This window comes from Schistocerca nitens, chromosome 6 (assembly GCF_023898315.1).
Source record: "Schistocerca nitens isolate TAMUIC-IGC-003100 chromosome 6, iqSchNite1.1, whole genome shotgun sequence".
Taxonomy (NCBI): domain Eukaryota; kingdom Metazoa; phylum Arthropoda; class Insecta; order Orthoptera; family Acrididae; genus Schistocerca; species Schistocerca nitens.
The window spans coordinates 55144433-55165873 of NC_064619.1; the positions used below are offsets into that span (position 1 = coordinate 55144433).

The 21441-nt window shown below is 43.3% G+C and overlaps 1 protein-coding gene across 1 annotated transcript; it reads left to right on the top strand.

The window, feature by feature from the left end:
* The first annotated feature begins 3260 nt into the window (after positions 1–3260).
* Positions 3261–18668, top strand: LOC126263229 (uncharacterized). The gene is made up of 2 exons (XM_049960312.1): positions 3261–3544; positions 18212–18668. The coding sequence occupies exons 1-2, from the start codon at positions 3261–3263 to the stop codon at positions 18666–18668; spliced, it is 741 nt and encodes a 246-aa protein (XP_049816269.1).
* Positions 18669–21441: the final 2773 nt, after the last annotated feature.

The window sequence follows — 21441 nt, forward strand, 5'->3', positions numbered from 1 at the left end:
GAAAGGGAAGCAGTGATTGAGAAGATAGTGAGACAGGGTTATAGCCTATCCCCGATGTTATTCAATCTTTATAATGAGAAAGCAGTTAAGGAAACAAAAGAAAAATTTGGAGTAGGAATTAAAGTGTAGGGAGAAGAAATAACAACTTTGACGTTTGCCGATAACATTGTAATTCTTTCAGACAGCAAAGGACGTGGAAGAGCAGTTGAACGGAATTGATAGTGTCTTGAAAGTAGGATATAAGGTGACCATCAACAAAATCAAAACGGGGATAATGGAATGTAATCTATTTAAATCAGGTAATGCTGAGGGAATCAAATTACGAAAGGAGTCACTTAAAGTAGTAGATGAGTTTTTCTATTTTGGAACCAAAATTACTTATGGTGGTCGAAGTGGGGAGGATATAAAAAGTAGACTGGCGATGACCAGGAAAGCGTTTCTGAAGAAGAGAAATTTGTCAACATCGAGTATAGATTTAAGTGTCAGGAAGTCTTTTCTGAAATAATTTGTATGGAGTGTAGCTATGTATGGAAATGAAACATGGACGATAAGCAGTTTACACAAGAAGAGAATCGAAACTTTTGAAATGCGATGCTACAGAAGAATGATTGGTAGATCACGTAACTAATGAGGAGGTACTTAACAGAATTAGGGAGAAGAGGAACTTATGGCACAACTTGATTAGAAGAAGGGATCGGTTGGTAAGACACGTTCTGAGGTAACAAGGGATCACCAGTTTAGTACTGGAGGGAAGCGTGGGGGTAAAAATCGTAGAGAGAGAGAGACACCAAGAGATGAATACAATAAGCAGATTCAGAAGGATATAGGTTGCAATAGTTTTCAGGGATGAAGAGGTTGCACAGGATAGAGTAGCTTGGAGAGCTACATCAAACCAGTCTTTGGACTGAAGACCACAAGAACAATGTCCATTTCCATCCCATTTTCTCTCCATTCATTTCAGCCCAATTATTCATGTTGAAAAATAGAAGCATGTATCTGAGGCACTTTGAAGTGTAATGCAGCGTTCAATAAATCTACTTGACCCGCCATAACAATTTTGAAGTCCCTTCGTGTGTATGACAGTTGGCTCCATAGCCATTTCAGAGTAAATAGTATGACACATTTTAGTTGAAGAATTAACTATGAAATTCGTGCATGATGAGTGGCACATTTGTTAAATGTTGACTAAAGGCAAAGTCGAAACTAATGTCTCAGTAAAGATTGACCTTCTGGTTGAAATTACACAGAAATGTTTTACATCGCCTCATAATGCGCTTTTTTGTGGGAGACTTGTTTGCGTATCCATCTGTTGCATTTTAGCGCATGCAGAGCAGGAACTGAATGCATCAATAGAATAAAAAATGAATGTAAGTATACTTGTAAATAGAAATAGCTGGATTTACTGGGTGATCATAAAGTCAGTATACATTTGAAAACTGAATAAATCACGGAATAATGTAGATAGAGAGGTACAAATTGACACACATGCTTGGAATGACATGGGGTTTTATTATAACCAAAAAAATACAAACGTTAAAAAAATGTCCGACAGATGGCGCTTCATCTGATCAGAATAGCAATAATTAGCACAACAAAGTAAGGCAAAGCCAAGATGATGTTCTTTACAGGAAATGCTCGATATGTCCACCATCATTCCTCAACAATAGCCGTAGTCGAGGAATAATGTTGTGAACAGCACTGTAAAGCATGTCCGGAGTTATGGTGAGGCACTGGCGTCGGATGTTGTCTTTCAGCGTCCGTAGAGACGTCGGTCGATCACGATACACTTGCGACTTCAGGTAACCCCAACGCCAATAACCGCACGGACTAAGGTCTGGGAACCTGGGAGGCCAAGCATGACGAAAATGGCGTCTGTGCACATGATCATCACCAAACGACACGCACAAGAGATCTTTCACGCGTCTAGCAATATGGGGTGGAGCGCCATCCTGCATAAACATCGTACGTTATCAGCCAGGCTGGGGATGATGCGATTCTGTAACATATCGGCGTACCTCTCACCCGTCACGGTAGCAGTTACAAAACCAGAATCACGCATTTCTTCGAAGAAGAAAAAGGCTCGATAATGGTAGATGTGGTAAATCCAACCCATACCGTGACTTTCTCGTCGTGCAATCCAGTTTCCACGACAGTTCTAGGATTTTCGGTAGCCCAAATTCTGCAGTTGTGGGCGTTGACAGACCCTCGGAGCGTGAAATGTGCTTTGTCGGCCCACAACACGTTCCTCAACCAATCGTCATCTTCCGTCATCTTTTGAAACGCCACACCGCAAATGCCCTCCGCTTCACTCAATCGCCAGGTAACAGTTCATGATGACGATGGATTTTGTACGGATAGCATCGGAGGGTACGCCTAAGTGCCAACCAAACAGTAGTGTATGGAATGCCCGTGCGACGTGCGACTGCACGAGCGCTGCCTTCCCCGTACATAGACGAACCCGCTACAGTCTCCATTTCTTCCTGAACTGTCTCAGCAGCATTACGCCTTGTGCTCGGTCGGTCACTACGGGGTCTATCGTCTAAACAACCCGTGGCTTCGAGCTTCGAAATCATTCTCGCCACAGCTGCATTTGTCAACGGACCTTTACCCATTCGAATCCCCTTCCTATGGCGATAGGATCGTAACTCTGAACTAGCACATTCCCCATTCTGGTAATACAGCTTCACTAAAAGCGCCTTTTCACGTAATGTCAACATGCTGCGACTGCTGACGCATCTGATTCTCTCTCTCATTACAGCTCCTTTAATACACGATTGTCATGCGCAGTCACTGACGTTTTGTTGTCCAGCGCCATCTGTCGGACATTTTGTGAACTTTGTTTCTTTTGGTTCTAATAAAACCCCATGTCATTCCAAGCATGTATGTCAATTTTTACCACTCTATCTACATTATTCCGTGGTTTATTAAGTTTTCAAATTTATACTGACTTTTTGATCACCCGGTAAATAATCGTCGAAAGAATCACTCCAAATCTCTTCTCAAAACACGTACAACTATATATTTTTGTCTCTATTATAGACCAGTGAAGGTACGTAGCATGTATGGACAAAACATGTTTGGTACAAACGAATAAGTTTATTTGCAAAAGAAGGAATTGTTACTATCTTTTTGATAAAAAAAATGAAATTATCAATTATCATGTTCAGGCTAGCGAAACTGATAACCACAGCCGTCGTGAATTTCTCGCTTTTCAGAAACGGCTCCTCGGATCGAGTGTAGAGTACACAGCCAGCAGCAGTATGCTGCTCAGTATTGAGGCAGGCGCCCGCGGGAGTGGAGTTTCGTCGCTGCAGTGCGTGATCGGCGGCGACAAGGCGAACACGCCGTCTGCTGTATCTGGGCACGTCGCTCGTCCACACCTGTTGCAACTATCGATGGATAGCAACAACAACCATTCATCATCTACCGGAAGTGTCGATAGTGAATCCATAGCCGATAGTGAATCCACCCCGCCGCTGGAGTCACGGGATTCAGAAAGCGTCGCTGCAACACGGACAGAATCGTGCGATGCGGAAGAACGGAGGTAACACTACTGCGTGTGTGTGTGTGTGTGTGTGTGTGTGTGTGTGTGTTTTCCTTTCTGCACTGTCTTGAGTGTCAGGCACATTCCACTGAGTGAGCTTCTTCACTCTCTTAACTACGTGATTTATGAAGGGTGGTGCACGGAATTTAGTTGTCTAATTTGTGCCATTTTTGAGATTTTATTTTTTATAGCCTGTACAGTAAGTTAAAAAATTAAACTGCAGGAAGTTGTTATGCTGTCTGATTTAAGGATCGGAAATTTTGAGAAAAATGTACACACTACACTTAATTTTCTAAACGTCTGCATGTGATACAAATTAGGAATCTGGTTTCCTAATTTGTTCCTGTGGGAGTATAAACACTACGACCCTCATAAACTGTGTCGCTCAGCTCAAAGAAATGTACTGTTCTAAGTTTTACTTTTTACATCGCTATTTGTAGGCATTACAGTACACCTTGTTCCCTCGTTTCCCCACCCCTGTGCACCTTGCATGAGTCCCATTTTGCGTTTCACACATCTGATCAATTCTTCTATTCGATCTTCCGCGCACAATTCGCTACACCATTCGTCTGTTTTAAGAACAAATTTCTGTGGTGACTTTCCCGCAGAGTCCCCAAAACATTTCCCTTTGACAGCTAGTACTTCATCTATCTCGTTAAGTTTTTCATTACTGGTATGAAGAACTTTATATACAGGGTGTACATTTTAAGTTGACAAACCGGAATAACTCGAAAAATAAGTTTCACACGAAAAAATGTGTAGAATCCAAAGTTGATTATTTTCGAAGAGGACATCTGCTGGTGCTAAAATTAGACCCCCTGGAGGTGGGGCGGGAGGCAACTTAAAAATTTCAAATGAAAACCCCCATCTTTTATTGCAGAATCAGATTCTAAATAAAAAACTACGTACATTTTGTCTTAAACATTTGTTATGATTCTTGGTAGTTGTCGCTGTAGTAGAAGAAAATCCATGTTCTCATTTTTGCGTGGAAAATGGTTACAGATAAATTAAAAATACTTAATGCTTCGTAAATTTTGATTCGCTAAAACTAAAACTCTCCCTCTCTCCCAACAGGATGGGGTTTGAAAGAGATGAATTAGAGTTTTACAAATGTTGACCCAAATATTTTTTCCGCAGATTTGTTTGTTTCGTGGTCATGACGCCACACAACTTTTAATTATCAAACTAATCATCTGACTGGCTAGCTAACTTACCAAACATCCTACGAAGTAAATAAGTATTGTTATTTATCCGTAACCATTTCCCATGCAAAAATGAGAACATGGATTTTCTTGAATTACAGCACTAACTACCAAGAATCAAAACAAATGTTTAAGACAAAATGTACGTAGTTTTTTTATTTAGAATATGACTCTGCAACAAAAAATTGGGGTTCTCATTTGAAATTTTTAAGTTGCCTCCCGCCCCACCCCCAGGGGCCTGGGGTGGTTGGCTAATTTTAGCACCAGCATATCTCCCTCTCGAAAATAATGAACTTTGGATTCAACTCATTTTTTCGTATGAAGCTTATTTTTCGAGTTATTCTGGTTTGTCAACTTAAAATACATACAGGGTGAAAAGTATTTAAACCGAGAAACTCTGGGAGGTTGTAGGGACATAAAAAAAAATATTTTTCCGTATGTAATTTTTTCCTATGAGGGTTATTTAAACCGGTGGAGGCCGTATTACGATCTTCAGTTGTTAGAGGGCATATTACGCTCTTCAGTTGCAGGCAACTGCTGTCCACCGGTGTAGTAGTGCATTGTCTCTGTTTACTAATGGAGCGATACACCTGGAGTGAGTACACTGATATGGTTGGTGCGTACTACGTAGCGCACCACAACGGACGAGCTGCACAGCGGGTTTATCAACAATAATATCCTAATCGCCGTATCCCGCATCATACGACCTTTGCTGCTGTGTACCAACGTCTGCGTGAGACCGGGCCATTTAGCAGATAACCTGGACAGGGACACCGTCGCACGGTAAGAACGCTGCAATTTGAGGAAGCTGTCTTGCAGCATGTGGAGCTGGATCCTTCAATCAGCACTCGTGCTATTGCACGTAACATGGGGACGAATCAGACGAATGTAAGAACAGTCTTTCGAGAGCAATAGTTACGTCCATTTCACTTACAGCGTGTCCACAGCCTGGAACCAGTTGATCATCGACCCAGAGCACAGTTTTCGCAGTGGTACCTGGAACAGTGTGAAATGCATCCTACATTTCCACCATCTGTGTTGTGTACCGATGAAGCAACGTTCGGGCGTGATGGAGTCTTCAACATGCACAATTTGCATGTTGGGAGTGAGGATAACCCACATGCCACAGTTACTAGCGCTCATCAAGTGCGGTTCTTCGTTAATGTGTGGGTCGGTGTTGTTGGAGACTGTTTAATTGGGCCGTATCTGCTACCTAGGCCATTAAATGGCAGGCACTATTACAATTTTCTCGCCAGAACGTTTCCAGATTAGCTGGAAGACAATGCATGTGGTTCCAACATGACGTCGTGTCGTGTGTGCGTCGATTCCTGGACCGACGGTTCCCAGAAACGTGGATTGGCAGAGGTGGTCCTGTACCATGGCCTGCTCGGTCCCCAGATATGTCCCCTCTGGACTTTTTTGTGTGGGGAGAGATGCGCAACCTTGTTTACGCAACCCCTGTTGCATCAGAAGAGGATCTGGTTGCCCGGATAGTAGCAGCAGCAGGAAGATTTCAGGATACTCCTGGGGTTTTTGCCCGTGTCAGACAGAACATGATCCAACGGTTTAACCTTTGTTTACGTGTCAATGGAGGCACATTTGAAAATCTACTATAATTGAAATTGGGTTGTGTTAATGTGTTGTCTCTTGGTCATAAAAAATGGAAAAGTGTTTGTTGGTTTAATAAATTTGCCACCAGATAAATCTTCCTCTACCGGTTTAAATACTCCTCATAGGAAAAAATCACATTAGGGAAAAATATTTATTTGATGTGCCCTACAACCTCCCAGAGTTTGTCGGTTTAAATACTTTTCACCCTGTATGTATATAAAGTGTGTGTGTGTGTGTGTGTGTGTGTGTGTGTGTGTGTGTGTGTGGAGACTGACTGGCAGAGCTGATTTCCCTGTGACACAGAGTGCGTTAGTGTTGCTTGAGTCCAGTGTTGTGACCAGGCCTGGTGGGGGTATATAATGAGCGTGAACAGGGTCATATGTAGAGTTATCGCTGTGAATGACATGGAGACGCAGAATACTCGCGTGACACAGCTTTATCAGGACCCGACAGAAATTTAAGGGGCCTCATTCTGGTATCCATTTGGTCAGCTGGTCGCATCGCGCATTGTCCTGGTTTGTGGAGCGTTCGGATGCATTAGTGTCCTGATGTTTAGAGTGCATGGGAACGTGAGGGCAGGTACAGTCGACGCCAAGGTCCTGGTCGACCACGTCTGAGATCCAACATGGAGGATCGCCGTATTGTGCACCAAGCACATCTTAATGCCCTTCACCCTGCGCCTGCCATCTGAGATCAAGTGATGGACTACTACCCGCAGTGTTCTGTGCCACTCTGCACCATTGGTCGGAGCCTAGCAGCATCCGGACTAGATAACTGCTGTCCAATATGTAGGCTGCTCAGACTTCAAGAAGAATATAATAATTCCAATCCCAAAGAAAGCAGGTGTTCACAGATGTGAAAATTACCGAACTATCAGTTTAATAAGTCACAGCTGTAAAATACTAACGCGAATTCTTTACAGACGAATGGAAAAACTGGTAGAAGCGGACCTCGGGGAAGATCAGTTTGGATTCCGTAGAAATGTTGGAACACGTGAGGCAATGCTAACCTTAGGACTTATCTTATAAGAAAGATTAAGAAAACGCAAACCTACGTTTCTAGCATTTGTAGACTTAGAGAAAGCTTTTGGCAATGTTAACTGGAATACTCTCTTTCAAATTCTGAAGGTGGCAGGGGTAAAATACAGGGAGCGAAAGGCTATTTACAATTTGTACAGAAACCAGATGGCAGTTGTAAGAGTCGAGGGGCATGAAATGGAAGCAGTGGTTGGGAAAGCAGTGAGACAGGGTTGTAGCCTCTCCCCGATGTTATTCAATCTGTATATTGAGCAAGCAGTAACGGAAACAAAAGAAAAATTCGGAGTAGGTATTAAAATCCATGGAGAAGAAATAAAAGCTTTGAGGTTCGCCGATGACATTGTAATTCTGTCAGAGACAGTAAAGGACTTGGAAGAGCAGTTGAACGGAATGGACAGTGTCTTGAAAGGAGGATATAAGATGAACATCAACAAAAGCAAAACGAGGATAATGGAATGTAGTCGAATTAAGTTGGGTGATGCTGAGGGAATTAGATTAGGAAATGACACTTAAAGTAGTAAAGGAGTTTTGCTATTTAGGGAGTAAAATAACTGATGATGGTCGAAGTAGAGAGGATATAAAATGTAGACTGGCAATGGCAAGGAAATCGTTTCTGAAGAAGAGAAATTTGTTAACATCGAGTATAGATTTAAGTGTCAGGAAGTCGTTTCTGAAAGTATTTGTATGGAGTGTAGCCATGTATGGAAGTGAAACATGGACGGTAAATAGTTTGGACAAGAAGAGAATAGAAGCTTTCGAAATGTGGTGCTACAGAAGAATGCTGAAGATTAGATGGATAGATCACATAACTAATGAGGTGGTATTGAATAGGATTGGGGAGAAGAGAAGTTTGTTGCACAACTTGACTAGAAGAAGGGATCGGTTGGTAGGAGATGTTCTGAGGCATCAAGGGATCACAAATTTAGTATTGAAGGGCAGTGTGGAGGGTAAAAATCGTAGAGGGAGACCAAGAGATGAATACACTAAGCAGATTCAGAAGGATGTTGGTTGCAGTAGGTACTGGGAGATGAAGAAGCTTGCACAGGATAGAGTAGCATGGAGAGCTGCATCAAACCAGTCTCAGGACTGAAGACCACAACAACAACAAGATGTAGGCTGCCGCGACTGGGAAGCATGGACCGCTGACGAACGGCGTTGCAGTGTATTCAGTGATCAATACAGTAGCAGGTCCACACGACCACGGAAGAACATAGAAGACGAGTACGGCGGTGATCTCAGGTCAGCGCCAGTCTTTTTAGTGTGTCACGTAGGCACATTGACGTCATGGTGTTTGATACCATAGGTTATGACTTCAGATAAACGCTAGTGGTGAATGAGGGCTCTCTGGCTGTACAACGGGACGTCACAGAAATCTTGCTTCATCACATGTAACCTCAGATGTGACAGTACCGTTGTGCCATTTTCAGTAAGACAATGCTCGTCCGCAAATGCCACATGCGTCTGTGAACTATCTAAGTGATGCTGAGGTATTCTCATGGCCAGCAAGATGCCCAGATCAGCCCGCGATAGAATATGTATGGGAACAGCTCTAATATAGACTCTGACTGAGTGTCAGTATCCGGAATATCAAGGACCATTTACAACAAATGTGGACCAGTTTGTCTCGGGAGAGGATACGACGGCTTTACGACGGCCTTCCCAACGGAATCAGTGCCTGCATCCAAACTGTCGGTAGTGTCCTGAATTCCTGAAATTTTCTTTCGTTTCTTCCTTCCCTTCTGGGTGCTTCATTCTTTTTGCCAGATGTTGAACACTACTTATTATTCTCCAATAACGTTTCTGTGTTCTGAAAATATGGTCCCTGCAAGGTGCGTTTTACGGTAAACACAATAGTGTGTCATTACTATAAGAAAGACTTTAAGTGAAATGTTACTCGTGATAAACCCACTGTGCCCCTCGGGTCATTCTAAACAGCAAACACCTTATGGTGCTCAGCATTTGTTTTCTGGACGTGGACTCGAAAACCAGTGCTCTTTGAGCTGGTGACTGATGAGCGCCACCATTCCCGTATAACTGTAAAATGTGGGCATGCTTCAGCGACCACTGTGTTACACAGGGGAGGAGCGTTGTTTATCAGACGGAGTGGGGATCTTGGCTCAGCCGTCCAGATCACGAGGATGGTGAAAACCTCCATAAAAAAACTGCACAATGTCAAGGTGGACTACGCACCGAGAAGATGCATGGCTGTTGAGACAGCATAGACATTATCGGGCGACCTCTGTGGAACATGCCGCATCCCAGTTGCATAAGGCTTATTCAAGCCAGTGGACATTTATCTAGGTGGACGCTTACTTCACCAACTACTCACGGGAATTTCGTGAAACCTAATCACTATTTTCTACTCTCAGTGGTTTGGGCGGTCCATTGGGCAGTATTCCTAAGAAATCTCGTGTTGCTAGTCCCCATGAGACGTCTTCGAATGAAAGAGAAAGCAGCAATAATAACGGACCACATACTGTGGTGAATGATGTATTTTTTGTTGCTAAAAGTATAGAATGTTTTCTTTGAAGAATTATGTCGCCCGATCATGTCTAAATATTTTCCCAGAGCTTCATGTGATTTTAAAGGCAGCAGAGCAGACGAGATGTCTTCACGGCAGAACCAACTGACTCTGACCCGCCTCTGCATTGGCACTGTCCACTAACGCGTGGTCTTTCTTCTCTAGCAAAAGTGTACTGTTCGAAGTGCAGGATCTCTCCTTCATTTTAGCTGATGACGAGGCGATTTTGGTAACCCTTTTGAAAAACTGTGATGTGTGTGGATTGTGACCTAAGGTTTTAGGCTGCAGATTACAGAGTTTTACAGGGTGGCTGGCTGATCCATTTGTATTCCAGTGATCAGCCAGCTGCAGCTCTCTGTTGTATTATTATAATGCTTTTCACTGCTTTTTCGTTTTTACTGCAAGCTTCAGATCTGACAATGTGATTTTCGATGTTGTGGTCGTGTGTGTGTGTGTGTGTGTGTGTGTGTGTGCGTGTGCGTGTATGTGTTTTGTAATTTTACTATCTAGTAATATTTCTGTGGAGGTAATTCTTTTAGTGACTATAACCCAACACAAGGCGCTCTTCAAAGTGGTCTGTAAAGTCAGTCGATGACGCGTGAAAGGGTGTTCTTTGGCGAAGACGTTCTTATTATGCAGTTTGTGATCGCCATAATTCGTTGAAACTAGTAGGGAAGGAAAACCGTCGCCGTAGTCTGCTTCTGTAGCCTTCCACAAACTACTAACATGCCATTACAAGACTTGATAACGAGACTGGAAATTACTCTGTTATCAATTAGACATTTCAAAGCAATTTTGTATTAAGTCTCACCATGTTTGTCAACTGAGACGACTATTCCTCTCCCATATTACAGAGCCTATACGCGATTTATACACTAGCCACACGAACAATTCCACAGCTCACAAAAGACCGCTGCCGCGCCAGCGCCCCAGTGAGGTGCCTTGTACCCGGCTTAATTCAGCAACTCGACTTGGCAAGCCCTCAACAAGTAATTGAAAGAGCGATTAATAAATACTGAGCCACGCTGCCTCTATAGCCGTACATAATTGCGAAACTGTTGCCAATGTACGATTATGTGTACGAACGCATCTCTCACTTATGTTCCATAGTTGTTTGATGATATTCACGTTATCACCATCATCATTATCACTTTAGTCTCTGTGGAATATTACCAGTCCTGTATAACTTACTACATACATCTACGTCTACATGGCTACTTTTCAAATCACTCTTAAGTGGCTGTCAGAAGGAACCACCTTCACGATAATTCTCTATTCTTCCACTCTCGAACAGCGCGTGGAATAAAACAAACACGTGTATCTTTCCGTGTGAACTCTGACTCCCCTTATTTTCTTATGAGACTCGTTTCTCCCTATGTACGTCGTCGTCAGCAAAATATTTTCACACTCAGAGGAGAAAGTTGGTACTTGAAATTTCGTGAGAAGGTCCCACCGCAACGAGAAGCCTCTTTGTTTTAAGGCTGTCCACTTCAAATCCTATACATGTCCATGAGACTCTCTCCCCCCCACCCTCCCCCGTTTCTCGATAATACAGACGGTTCTTTGACTTTCTCGATTGCACTTAGTTAATGCTGTCTGGTAAGGGTCCCACACCGCGCAGCAGTACTCCAAAAGAAGACGGACAAGCGTAGTGTAGGCACTTTCTTTGGTAGATCTGTGACATCTTCTAAGTGTTCTGCCAATTAAATGCAGTCGTTGGTTCGCCTTTCCCACAGCGTTTTTGTGTGTTCTTATCAATTTAAGTTGTTGGTAATTGTAAGTCCTAGATATTTAGTTGAATTTTCGGCCTTTTATATTTGACTGGTTTATCTTGTAACCGGGGTTTCACGGATTCCTTTTAGCACTCATATAGATCTCCTCACACTTTTCATTGAGGGTAAATTGCCAATTTTCGCACCATACCGATATCTTTTCTAAATCGTTATCAAATTTGTTTTGATCTTCTGATGGCTTTATTAGACGACAAAAGACAGTGTCGTCTGCAAACGGCCTAAGACGACTGCTCAGATTGTCTCCCAAATCGTTTATATAGATAAGGAACAGCAAAGGTCCTACAACACTACTTTGGGGAATGCCAGAAATCACTTCTGTTTTACTCGATGACTTTCCCTGTTACTACGAACTGTGACTTCCCTGTCAGGAAATCACGAATCCAGTCACATAACTGAGACTATATTCCATAGGCACGCAATCTCACTACAAGCCACGTATTTCCGGAAATCCAGAAATACGGAATCAATCTGAAATCCCTTATCAATAGCACTCAACACTTCGTGCTAGTAATGCGCTAGTTGTGTTTCACAAGAAAGATGTTTTCTAAATCCATGTTGACTGTGTGTCAATAGATCGTTCTCTTCGAGGTAATTCATAATGTGCGAACACAATATGTCTTCCAGAATCGTGTTGCTTATCGACGTTAATGATATGGGCCTGTAATTTAGTGGATTACTCCAACTAACTTTCTTGAATATTGGTGTGACGTGTGCAACTTTTCAGTCTTTGGATAGGGATCTCTCATCGAGCGAACGGTTGTATATGATTATTAAGTGTGGAGCTATCGTATCAGCATACTCTGAAAGAAACCTTACTGGTATACTGTCTGGACCGAAAGACTTCTTTTGTTAAGTGATTTAAGTTGCTTCACTACTCGGAGGATATCTACTTCTACGTTACTCACGTTATCATGTTCTGGGATATTTACTTCGTTTTCTTTTGTGAAGGCATTTCGGAAGGCTGTGTTTAGTATCTCTGTTTTGGCACCGCTGTCTTCGATAGCATTTTAATCGCTGCACACAGAGAAGGCACTGAGTGCGTGTTGGCGCTAACATACGAGGGCTATTCGGAAAGTAAGGTCCGATAGGTTGCGAAATGGAAACCACGGTAAAAATCAAACATGTTTTATTTGCAACAGTTAGATACACCTTGCAGCTACTTATCTCCATAGTCGCCGATCCGACTTAGACGTGTATCGTAGCGTTGTACCAACTTTCCAATACCCTCGCTATAGAAGGCAGCCGCCAGTGCTTTCCGCCAATTCTCTACGCTGGCCTACGGCTCGTTGTCTTGTGCCAAAATCTTGTCTTCATAGCCAGCGGTTCGTGTGAGCAGAGATGAAACTCAGAGGGAGACAATTACGGGCTGTATTGTGGATAATCAAACATTTCCAACTGAAAACGATGCAGGATCATTTTCATTGCCCCTGCAGAATGCGGCTGAGAATTGTCTTGAAGAAGAAACAGCACGACAGTGATGTAATGTTGATTGCATAGCTTCAGGGGAAATTTCTCACCAGGCCCTCGTACTTGGCGGGGGTCGTTACTGTTCTAGGTATCTTTATGTGCTCCCTGTGTGCTCAGAACTAAAAAGAACGACGTAATGCGATCGACGGGCATACTAGAGAGACTGCGCAACACAGCTGTGCAGATCTACATCGGATTTTCACTGTGGTTTCCATTTCGCGACCGATCGGACCTTACTTTCCGAATAGCCCTCGTACTTCACATGCGACCGCAATCTCTTTGGATTTTCTGCGAGGTTTAGAGACAAAGTTTCGTTGTGGGAACTGTTATAAGCATCTCGCATTGAAGCCCGCCGTAAATCTCTAGCTTCTGTAAGAGATCGCCAATCTTTGGGATTTTGCGTTCGCTTAAATTATGCGTACTGTTGGGTTGGGTTGTTTGGGGAAGGAGACCAGACAGCGAGGTCATCGTTCTCATCGGATTAGGGAAGGACGTGGAAGGAAGTCGGCCGTGCCCTTTCAAAGGAACCATCCCGGCATTTGCCTGGAGCGATTTAGGGAAATCACGGAAAACCTAAATCAGGACGGCCGGACGTGGGATTGAACCATCGTCCTCCCGAATGCGAGTCCAGTGTTATGCGTACTGCTTTCGGTGTCTTTGCAACATTGTTCTGACCTATTTTGTCCGACGTTTATTAATTTATTTGGTACAAATTTCTGTTTCTGTCGATACTATTAGATCTACAACTTTGCACCAGCCGTTTTGCAAGAGACGGCAGTAACGGCAAGTGGGGTCCAAGTAGTTCGTCATTGGTGTAATACAGTAAGCGTAGGCATCTGTAAACATAATGCCATAAAAATCTTAGTCGATCTGTGATTGCATCATAAGGTTGTTCTCGATTAAGCACGTCAACTTACGTACCCATTTCTCGCCATTTGCGGGAAGTTTTAATTTTCTGCTTTAACATGAAGAAATCTGCGGCTGTGGCTCTTAAAATGCTTGGTAAGACCAATGGTGAGGGAACTATTAGTGGAAGAACGTGCAGAGAATGTTTTCAACACCTTAAGAACGGTGATTTTCATGTCGATGACCGGCATGACGGGGGAAGACAGAACGTTTGCGCAGCTACTGGAACAGACGAAGACAGTCACAGGACATCATTATTGAAAGCAATTGATGCGTACGAGCCCAGCACTGAAACACAAACGGCCACAATACAGCGATAAACACGTAAAGGTAATTTTGCAGCAGGTCAGTACTCGACCTCATGTCGCAAAACCCGTCAAAATATCCATGAGAAGTCCTATCCCTTCCGCCGTATTCTACATACGTTGCTCTCTCTGACTACCACCTTTCTCGTTCATTGGGATACAGTCTGGCCGACCAGCACTTCTGATCATATGAACACGTGCAAAATTGAATCGATTCGTGGATCCCCACAAAAGACGCCCAGTTCTTCCGCACGGGATTCGTATGCTATCCGAAAGATGGGAGAATGTAGTGGCCAGCGATGGGCAATATTACGTATCGTAATTTTTTTGTAAGTTTCTCACAATAAAGCCCCGAACTTCGAGAAGAAACGGCGGAAGCAAAGTTGTAGACCTAGTATTTGTTTGAATTCGAGCCATATCTGGTCTGCACTCACATTGTCAATTTATAAGTCTGTGGAGATTGTCTCTCAGGAACGTGTCAAGTAAATTATCATCTGCTTCTTTGAATAGGTATATTTTTCGTTTATTTTTGGAGGATTTGAGAGTTATCGTATTCAGTCGCGCCACGACGACCCTGTGTTCACTAAACCCTGTATCTCCTTTGATGCACGCACGATATTAGCTCAGCATTATTTGTTTGCTAAGAGGTACATTGTGGTATCACAGCGGTCTACTATTCGCGTGGGCTCATGAACTAATTGCTCGAAATAGTGTTTAGAGAATGGGTTTATCACAGTTTCAGATGATGTTTTATACTTACTTCCTGACTTAAACATGCATTTTTTGGCAACATGTAGAACGTAAATTAGTCACGAATAACTATAACCGTATGAGTCGGGTATGTGTTTGGAATTAGACTCAAGTTTTCTTCGAAACTTTGAGCAATTGTATCATCTGAGTTGGGAGGTCGGTAAAAGGATACAATTATTGTTCTATTCCGGTTGCCAAGAATGACCTCTAACCGTACTAACTCACAGTAACTACTGTTACCTCCCCGCAATAAAATAATAATAATAATATTCACATTTAGTGTAACCTCCCAACAGTAAAAAAAAGTTATAACATTCACATTTAACGTAATCTCCCAACAGATTATTATTCCGTAAGGTCACAATAATACAATGTGACTAACCTCTCAATAAAATTGTCGCTCACTTATAACCTTTCAATAATGACTGTGAATTTAAACTGGTAAATTTTGGACGTCAGCAGCGCTGCGTCATGGTCCTGAAAGATCATTCTGAATAAATTGAAAATTCTTACCTCAGTAAGGTCGCCGGATAACGCGTGTATATCTGCTTCTATAAGAAATTTTTTCTGGCACAACTCAGTGCAATGCTGCCCGATAGATTTGTCATGTATAAAAAGAAACAACTGATTTTTCTTTACAATAATCAGGATGACCATGGATTGGAGAAATTAGTAAAATCTTCAAATTGAGTTGAATGATCTACATCTACATCTACATGACTACTCTGCAATTCACATTTAAGTGCTTGGCAGAGGGTTCATCGAACCACAATCATACTATCTCTCTACCATTCCACTCCCGAACAGCGCGCGGGAAAAACGAACACCTAAACCTTTCTGTTCGAGCTCTGATTTCTCTTATTTTATTTTGATGATCATTCATACCTATGTAGGTTGGGCTCAACAAAATATTTTCGCATTCGGAAGATAAAGTTGGTGACTGAAGTTTCGTAAATAGATCTCGCCGCGACGAAAAACGTCTTTGCTGTAATGACTTCCATCCCAATTCGCATATCATATCTGCCACACTCTCTCCCCTATTACGTGATAATACAAAACGAGCTGCCCTTTTTTGCACCCTTTCGATGTCCTCCGTCAGTCCTACCTGGTAAGGATCCCACACCGCGCAGCAATATTCTAACAGAGGACGAACGAGTGTAGTGTAAGCTGTCTCTTTAGTGGACTTGTTGCATCTTCTAAGTGTCCTGCCAATGAAACGCAACCTTTGGCTCGCCTTCCCCACAATATTATCTATGAGGTCTTTCCAACTGAAGTTGTTCGTAATTTTTACACCCAGATACTTAGTTGAATTGACAGCCTTGAGAATTGTACTATTTATCGAGTAATCGAATTCCAACGGATTTCTTTTGGAACTCATGTGGATCACCTCACACTTTTCGTTATTTAGCGTCAACTGCCACCTGCCACACCATACAGCAATCTTTTCTAAATCGCTTTGCAACTGATACTGGTCTTCGGATGACCTTACTAGACGGTAAATTACAGCATCATCTGCGAACCACCTAAGAGAACTGCTCAGATTGTCACCCAGGTCATTTATATAGATCAGGAACAGCAGAGGTCCCAGGACGCTTCCCAGGGGAACACCTGATATCACTTCAGTTTTACTCGATGATTTGCCGTCTATTACTACGAAGTGCGACCTTCCTGACAGGAAATCACGAATCCAGTCGCACAACTGAGACGATACCCCATAGGCCCGCAGCTTGATTAGAAGTCGCTTGTGTGGAACGGTGTCAAAAGCTTTCCGGAAATCTAGAAATACGGAATCAACTTGAGATCCCCTGTCGATAGCGGCCATTACTTCGTGCGAATAAAGAGCTAGCTGCGTTGCACAAGAACGATGTTTTCTGAAACCATGCCGATTACGTATCAATAGATCGTTCCCTTCGAGGTGATTCATAATGTTTGAATACAGTATATGCTCCAAAACAGACGTCAATGATATAGGTCTGTAGTTCGATGGATTACTCCTACTACCCTTCTTAAACACTGGTGCGACCTGCGCAATTTTCCAATCTGTAGGTACAGATCTATCGGTGAGCGAGCGGTTGTATATGATTGCTAAGTAGGGAGCTATTGTATCAGCGTAATCTGAAAGGAACCTAATCGGTATACAATCTGGACCTGAAGACTTGCCCGTATCAAGCGGTTTGAGTTGCTTCGCAACCCCTAAGGTATCTACTTCTAAGAAACTCATGCTAGCAGCTGTTCGTGTTTCAAATTCTGGAATATTCCATTCGTCTTCCCTGGTGAAGGAATTTCGGAAAACTGCGTTCAATAACTCCGCTTTAGCGGTACAGTCGTCGGTAACAGTACCATCGGCACTGCGCAGCGAAGGTATTGACTGCGTCTTGCCGCTTGTGTACTTTACATACGACCAGAATTTCTTCGGATTTTCTACCGAATTTCGAGACAATGTTTCGTTGTGGAACCTGTTAAAGGCATCTCGCATTGAAGTCCGTGCCAAATTTCGCGTGTCTGTAAATTTTAGCCAATCTTCGGGATTTCGCGTTCTTCTGAACTTCGCATGCTTTTCCGTTGTCCGTTGTCAAAAGTTAATTTTTGTAAGAGATTGTAAAAAGTTAATTTTTGTAAGAAAGGTTATTATTAGGAGATTTTTTAAAAACATTTACATGGGACTTGATACTACAATAATACATATGCGCGACGCTGCTTTTACCTTATATTACAACGCTCAGGCACCACCATCGGTCCCCACGACCGGCCCAGCCAACTCCACACACACAACAGCTCGCTTCTACTACTACTACTACTACTACTACTACAACTGCTACACAGTTCCTACTGCAGTCAACACTGCTCTCTGGTCTGAGATCCTCTTATAGCTTACATATCGCAGGCAGCGCGTGAGCAATCCATCGAAATTACATCCGCTCGAGTGAGCTAGCAACAAACTCCTTAATCGTGGACCTCTTACACTACCTACTACAATTTAGCTACAAGGTAAACTGTGTTAGCCGAATGTTCGTCCGTCCCATCCTATATTTTCCGGTACTGTATTGGTGGTAACGAGTAATGAAACTGCGGCAGGTACGGACTGAGGCCTCGGAAGCCGCAGCGGTCCTCCGCGGCTTGCGGGGACTCCGGGCCAGCGGGCGACAAGCCCCGGCGCCGCCCCGCGCCGCCCAGCCGGTACCGGCGGCGGGCGGCGAACGCGAGGGAGCGGTCGCGCACCCGCGGCCTGGGGGCGGCGTTCGAGGCGCTGCGGCGCGCGCTGCCGCCCCCCGCGCCGCCGGCGTCGGCAGCGCCGCCCACCAAGGTGGCCGTGCTGCGGCGCGCCCTCCGCTACATCGCCGCCCTCTCCGCTGCGCTGCACGCCGCCCCCGGCCCGCCTCCACCACCGCCGCCACCGCCGCCGCCCACGCCGCTGCAGGCGTCGGGCTGTCAGCAAGGCGCGTCACCTCCCACGTGTCTGCGGTCGACGGCGCACGCGTCGGACTGCAACCAGCCGCCTTTGTCACTGCCGTCGTTCCTGCACGGTTTCTGAACACTGAGAGGCGTGCTACGAGTTGTTATACTACGACGCGCGGGTATAAGATAACTGGGCTATCGCTGTAAAATATTTTAATTCAAAAACGCACTTACTTAGTTACTGTCGCCCTGAATATACTCCACTTCATTCATGTAAACAGTGCTGCAAGCATTCCTCTGTGAGCTACTTGATGACGCGTGCCAGTTTCTCTTTCCCTTCTATAGCAGACTGAAATTTGGTTCTTTGTAATTCAAATTTGACCTTGGGAGCAGATTAAAATCACGTTGTGCTTGGTGCGGTGATAACGTGGGTGGTCCAACATTGGGGTGCCGTACTTCGCTCGAAACCTCGTAACAGACAATGCGGTATGAGCCAGTGCGTTGTCGTGTTGCAGAACCCCTGACTTATTCTTTCACACTTCGGGTCTCGTTTTATTTTCTTATTTTCTGGCGGAGTTCAGCAAGAACCTCGAAGCAATTATGTTGATTAATACTTCGACCTTCAGGAACCCAGTGAAAATTCCATGAATATAAAAAAATCACTACTTTGAATCTTGACTTTTCTCATTCGAGCTTTTCTTCGATGTCGGTAAAGTTGAGCTCTTACAATGGACAGGCTGACGCTTATTTTCCGGATAATAAGTGAAAAACCAAGATTCGTCAAATTTTATCATTCTATCCAAGATATTACAACCATTTCCAATGCTATTCGAAGTGACAGTACACAAATTTTTAGGAGCTTCTTTCAGTTCTATCGTGAGAATTTTCGGCAACAGTTTCGCACACACATTCCTCATTTTACATTGATTATGCGGACTTTCACTTGCGCATTCTTCCTCAATTTGTACTGTTTCAGCAATCGATCGAATACTCAGTCGGCGGTCACATCGAATAATATCAGCTACTTTTTCGATATTTTCATCCCTTTTTTATGCTGAATGGCGTCTCGGGCGTGAGTCATGTTCCTACCTGTTCTAGGCGATCTTGGAAATTCTTGAACCACGCACAAACTCGCGTTCATCATAAGCCTTCGCCATACACTTCTTTCAGTAAAATACAGATTTCGGCAGTACTTTTTCCAAGTTTCGTGTGAAACTTCACGACAATTCGTTGCTCTATTACTACACTTATAATTTTTCCAGCAAAAACAAAATAATAGTTCTTACACAAACGAAGGTCATAGGCAAAGTAGCTGGTGTACAGACACCACAGATGCAGCATTCAACTCAGAAGGCGTGCTGTGGAGCATGCGCACTCGCTCTGTGACAGCATGAGTCCCGTTGTTTTATAGCCACACATCCTATATGTGTGCTTTTGTCAATAAAATTCATCTGGGTGTGAGGCAGGGTCATGTTGTTGTTGTTGTTGTGGTCTTCAGTCCTGAGACTGGTTTGATGCAGCTCTCCATGCTACTCTATCCTCTGCAAGCTTCTTCATCTCCCAGTACCTACTGCAACCTACATCCTTCTGAATCTGCTTAGTGTATTCATCTCTTGGTCTCCCCCTACGATTTTTACCCTCCACGCTGCCCTCCAATACTAAATTGGTGATCCCTTAATGCCTCAGAACATGTCCCACCAACCGATCCCTTCTTCTGGTCAAGTTGTGCCACAAACTTCTCTTCTCCCCAATCCTATTCAATACTTCCTCATTAGTTATGTGATCTACCCATCTAATCTTCAGCATTCTTCTGTAGCACCACATTTCGAAAGCTTCTATTCTCTTCTTGTCCAAACTATGGCAGGGTCATATTTGATAAAATTAACAATGTTTCCGCTGGACGATACTCCACAGGTAGTCACTCTCAAGAAGGTTGCCAGCAATAACAACCGAAACGTTGTTAATTTTATAACATATGACACTGTCACACACGCAAAAGAATCATAAGATTTTTACTCAATGGACTATGGCTGCGAAGGCATATGCTCTAACATTTGTGCGCCATTTCTGTATCCTCTGAGTAATGTTCGAACAGTGAAAGAACGCACACGGTGCACAACATTTATTATTTTCGATATGATGAACAATTCGTCTTCAGATCTAAAAACTACCGCTGCAAACTTAATGCAGTATGAATAACTAATGGCAACTACGATACATAGAATATACCATGTTAGCTGATTATTTCATGGCCTTTTGGTAGAGAAAATGAAAAGCACGAAATTGTAGATGTTCTGCACTATTAATTTGTTAACTGGTTTTCAGCTTACAAGGTCATCACAGACTGGAACTGAACACCATAATGGATAAAGCTAGACATCGCAGAAAATATTGTGTGTGTGTTTTTGTGTGTGTGTGTGTGTTTTTGTGTGTGTGTGTTTGTGTGTGTGTGTGTGTGTGTTTTTGTGTGTGTGTGTGTGTGTTTGTGTGTGTGTGTGTGTGTGTGTGTATTTTTGTGTGTTTTTGTGTGTGTGTGTGTGTGTGTGTGTGTGTTTTTGTGTGTGTGTTTGTGCACATGCATGTGGGTACACACAAGATGAGGACAACTCGGGGAAAAGATGACACACAAAAGAATAGCACATTTTCATGCGAGTAGAAAATCAGAACAAAGTATATAACAGTTTAACCTCAATAAAATAAGATCAAGTGGAGAATGGCTTAAGAAAGTATCACATGGAAATGTATTTCGAAATATTGAAACCAAATTGTGTAATAGTAAGTGCGAGCAGTTACACTTATTGCAGGAAAGATGCGTACGTGATGAATCAACAGGATATAGAGCAACTTGCAATACACTGACGAGTGTAATAAAAGAAATAAATTTATAAAATTTGCCAGTAATGCTGTAA